The following is a 4218-nucleotide window of genomic DNA, read 5'->3' on the forward strand; positions in this document are numbered from 1 at the left end:
AAGTGTCTTCCTCGTTATTTATAAAATCTTAGGCACTAAACATGAAATACTCATAATTAGCTTTAACAGCATTAACCGATCCAAATTACAAATATTAACGCGTTGATTACCTACTGATTACAAATGACAATATTTTAACTATTGTACACAAATAACACAATAAGAACACATTTCAAATAATTGACACTTTAAATGTTTTTTTTTTTAACCTGCAACATTTTTCCACCTGGCTTGCAATCAAAATTTATCGAAATCGTAATTTGAAAATGGTACAGTAATTCTAACTGAATATTATTTATCTGCACATAAACCATTGTCATAAACTTCTACAATAATATTAACAAGACATCACTAGTGAAGAAAAGGAACATAATTTCATGGAAAAATCTATAAGATAAGCGCACAATCCTAAACTTCTAAGGTAAAATATTTCAAAACACACAGTCGTTAAAATAATAAACAAATTGTGCGCCGTGATAAAATATTTTAAAATTAAAACAAGAAATCACCACTGGTATATTAAAGAAAACTAAATACTATAAAACAATGTCACCTTTTGTAGATGCTACATAAATGGCAAATATTACATGTCTAAATCGAATATGAGATCATTTTTAAACTTTATTTCCGAATATTGGCCCTTGTTTAACTTGTCCGGATTATACATGTTAGAGCTATGCTTGATTTTTTCGCAAGTCATTGGTTCATGTTTTCCCTTTCTAGGTGTCCCCATAGATTTACTTTTATGGTGAGTATTGCCATTGGGCATATCAATGTCTTGATTTTCGCTACTGGGATTATTTTCATTTCCATTTTCGTCTGTGTCATTTGCAGAATTGTAGATGGTATCTAAATCAGACATGTTGTTTTTGTTTTCATGTTCAGCATCGGAAGTATCTGCCAGCCCGCTGTCACGACGTTGCTTCAGCGCTGATTTTATTCGAGGTTTTGAAGACTGCAACACGATATATCATTACTATCTTTTTAGTGCAAAACATCTGTTCAGTGTAATAATTACAGTTTGAAAAATATATATTATATAATATGTATGTATTTAATATACAACACCAATAAACATTATTAATAAACTTTACTTTATTATAAACTAGCTCGGCCCGCGGCTTCGCACGCTTTAAATCCGACCACTTTAATAGATTTTATTATTCATATGAACATTCCTCTTAAATTACTCTATCTATTTAATTTTTATTTTTATAGCATTTCATTGAAATGCTTTATAAATGAGAAATGTTGAAAGAATAGAAAATATCTCCATCTGTTTAAAGAAAACCATCTAAATCAAAAGTGTAGTTTTAAAGATCTAAGCATACATACAAACTAAAATGCATAGAGACAGACGCGGAAAGCGACTTTGCTTTAGTGATTTGCTGCTAATTCAAAATATTTTTATTGTAATGATTATTAATTTTCACAGACAAATAAGAAATGACAAATAAACAAGTATGTTATATATGTATACATGATATTAATAAGTTAATTGCAAATGAAACCTTAAGCTACATTAAAAAACATCATAGTAACTAAATGAAATAAATTTTATTTAACAATATTGCTAAAAATCCCAATAAAAAAAATTATAAGAACTTATTCTTTTTCTTTTGTTAAAACCGGTCATTGAATTTTTATCAATTTTCAATGGCTAATAAAAAGATCAACAATGACAGTGTAAGCATGCTTAGCATAAAGATTACACAATTAATGGTAACATGCTAACAACCTAGACTGACTCAATGTTTACCATGGAAAATTTGACAAGATCTGTCAAGTTGTTTAGGAAAATTTATATTAATACTAGCATACCCGGCCATGCGTTGCTATGGCTGAGTAATAATTAAAAACATTAAGATTATAAATTATTGGGATAATTAATCGAAATAAAAACTATCATATATCTTAAGTTGGACCAAATTACACATAAAATGCCAAAATTTTCATCAAAATCGGTTGAGTTGGTGAAGAGTTCATTGGGAACATACATCATGACACTAGATTTTTAAATATTTGTACTATAATTACACAAGCATATATTTCCACCATGTTAAGCCTATTTAGTTTATTCATATAATTTAAATGTTATTATAACCATTGTTAGATATATTTCGTGATGAAAATTAATACAGGATGTGATAACGAATGTTGTAAATAATTAAGATATACATTATTTGAAACCATGCTAATGAAGAATAAATGAATAACTAAAAGCAATTTTTCAATTTAAATAAAGGGAAATTAATAAAGGTTGATTTCAAAATTGTTGTATTTTATGTAACTACATAATTAATTAATCTTATTTATAATGGTAAATGTGTAATTTATAGGTCTATATTACCTAAATAAATGATTATTATCTCTTTATATGTACTTTTATAAACCCCAGGTTTTAACCAGCCGATTATCTATTATAGACCTAAGTCAACTCAATTTCTTCAGACACTATTAAAATTTCTTGTGAATGTTATCTAGTGATTCTCTAGACATGGTTAGTAAATTTTTTCTACTATACTACATCTATTTAAAATAATTGCTATATGTATATAATGTATATTCATTATAATATTTGATGGTTATTTTGTTATAATTATTATCTTAATAATAATTCAGCGTACCTGCATAGAATTAGACAAATCGTCTTCTGCTTCACTCTCACTTTTGCGTCTTTCTGAATTTCTCTTTTTGCTTTTCCTACGTTGATTTTTTCTTTTTTGGCCTTCTATAGATGAATTGTATCTGAAAAATATTAAGCACAGCTATAGTATAATACACAAAATACTGTTTATTGATAATGTTCTACAAAATTAAAATACATAAATGTATGGTATGCAATAATATATGTACCTATAAAATTGCCTTGCTATAACGTCACTAAATCTAACAGTCTTTTTAAAACTTGATTCTTCTGGAATACAATCAGAACTTATATAATCCATAGATGATGCAACATCTCCATAACTCGACTCTGAAAAACTTCTCATTGGGATGGGTTTGTGCAAAATACTTTTTGCACCATTTTCAACTTTATTTTGCTCAGACATGACAAGATCGGTTTCCTTCATATCTTCACTGTCTTTACTCTCTTCTTCATGGCACCCTTGTTGGACAGGAGTTGATAAAAGAATATTGGTTTCTGTACCCAAATTGGTTACCTCAACGACAGGAACTACGCTTTCTTCTGGAATTTCCGGTAAGATTTCACTAGCATCAATCTTTGCAGCAGTCTTTATCATAGAGATATCAAAATACTCTTTTTTCATAGAGTCCTGGCTTAAACCAATTGAAAATTCAGCTGGCACTTTATCAGCTACTTCAAGCTGTAGGATAACATTGTTATCCCAAGCTTCACCAGAGGCATCATTGAATTTGACTTCATCAGAAAATGATATGATTGCAGCATAATGTACAGGAACAAAGCCTGAACCTACAGAGGAAAACTTTATTTGCACATTGTTTGAATTTTTCTTCACCAGCACTGATTCCGGATCAGTGTTTTTAACATGAAAAGTGAAAGCAACAATATCATCCAATACATTAAATGTGTATGCAGGAAGAGTATATCCAATAGAAGGAATTAGAAAAGGTTCTTCACTTGGTTCATCATTGTGTACTTCTGAAGGTATTGTGGCTTCACATGTTAATGAGTTTAATTCTTCAATTAAATTATCTTTTGTCTCCTCTTCACTATGTGACCCAGAAAGCTCTTCACTCTCTACACCACTATCAATTTTTGTAGTTCCTTTATTTTCAAAATGTAAAGTCTTTTTTACTACTGGCAAAGTTACTATCAATAAATGTTTTGTTTTATCAAATTTAGCATTGCCACTGTCCTCATCTACAGGGTAAGGAAGCTGAATGTCAAGTTTATACTTAGCAGGTTTCTCAGACAATAGGGTCAACTTTTTTTCTCGAACATCTAAAATGCAATCTTTAGTAGATGACAATAATGGCAGATTAATTTCTACAACAATTTGACTAGGGATGGCAGAATATTGTTTACTGTCTTTACTAAATGTATAATCCTGGAAATCAACATTTTTTTGCTGTTTAATTGCATATTTTGGTATAGTATACCCATTTTTACTGGTATGTATAAAATCAATATTTTTAGATTTTCTTTTTGTTTGATTGGGATTTAAGTTAATAGTTTCACTGGGTTTATTATTTTCTTGGTATATATGTTGTGGATAAAGCTTGTCCAATACA

General features: G+C 29.1%; 1 protein-coding gene across 1 annotated transcript in view; it reads right to left on the reverse strand.

The window, feature by feature from the left end:
* Positions 1-237: 237 nt before the first annotated feature.
* Positions 238-4218, reverse strand: part of LOC119835073 (protein kintoun) — a 4813-nt gene continuing 832 nt past the window's right edge. The window contains exons 1-3 of the mRNA XM_038359688.1: positions 2857-4218; positions 2628-2748; positions 238-955 (exon numbers count right to left, since the gene is read on the reverse strand). The exon at positions 2857-4218 is cut by the window's right edge and continues 832 nt beyond it. Coding sequence (XP_038215616.1) covers positions 584-955; positions 2628-2748; positions 2857-4218 — 1855 coding nt within the window. The 3' untranslated portion in view covers positions 238-583. The remainder of the gene's footprint in view (positions 956-2627; positions 2749-2856) is intronic.

This window comes from Zerene cesonia, chromosome 20 (genome assembly GCF_012273895.1).
Source record: "Zerene cesonia ecotype Mississippi chromosome 20, Zerene_cesonia_1.1, whole genome shotgun sequence".
Lineage (NCBI taxonomy): Eukaryota > Metazoa > Arthropoda > Insecta > Lepidoptera > Pieridae > Zerene > Zerene cesonia.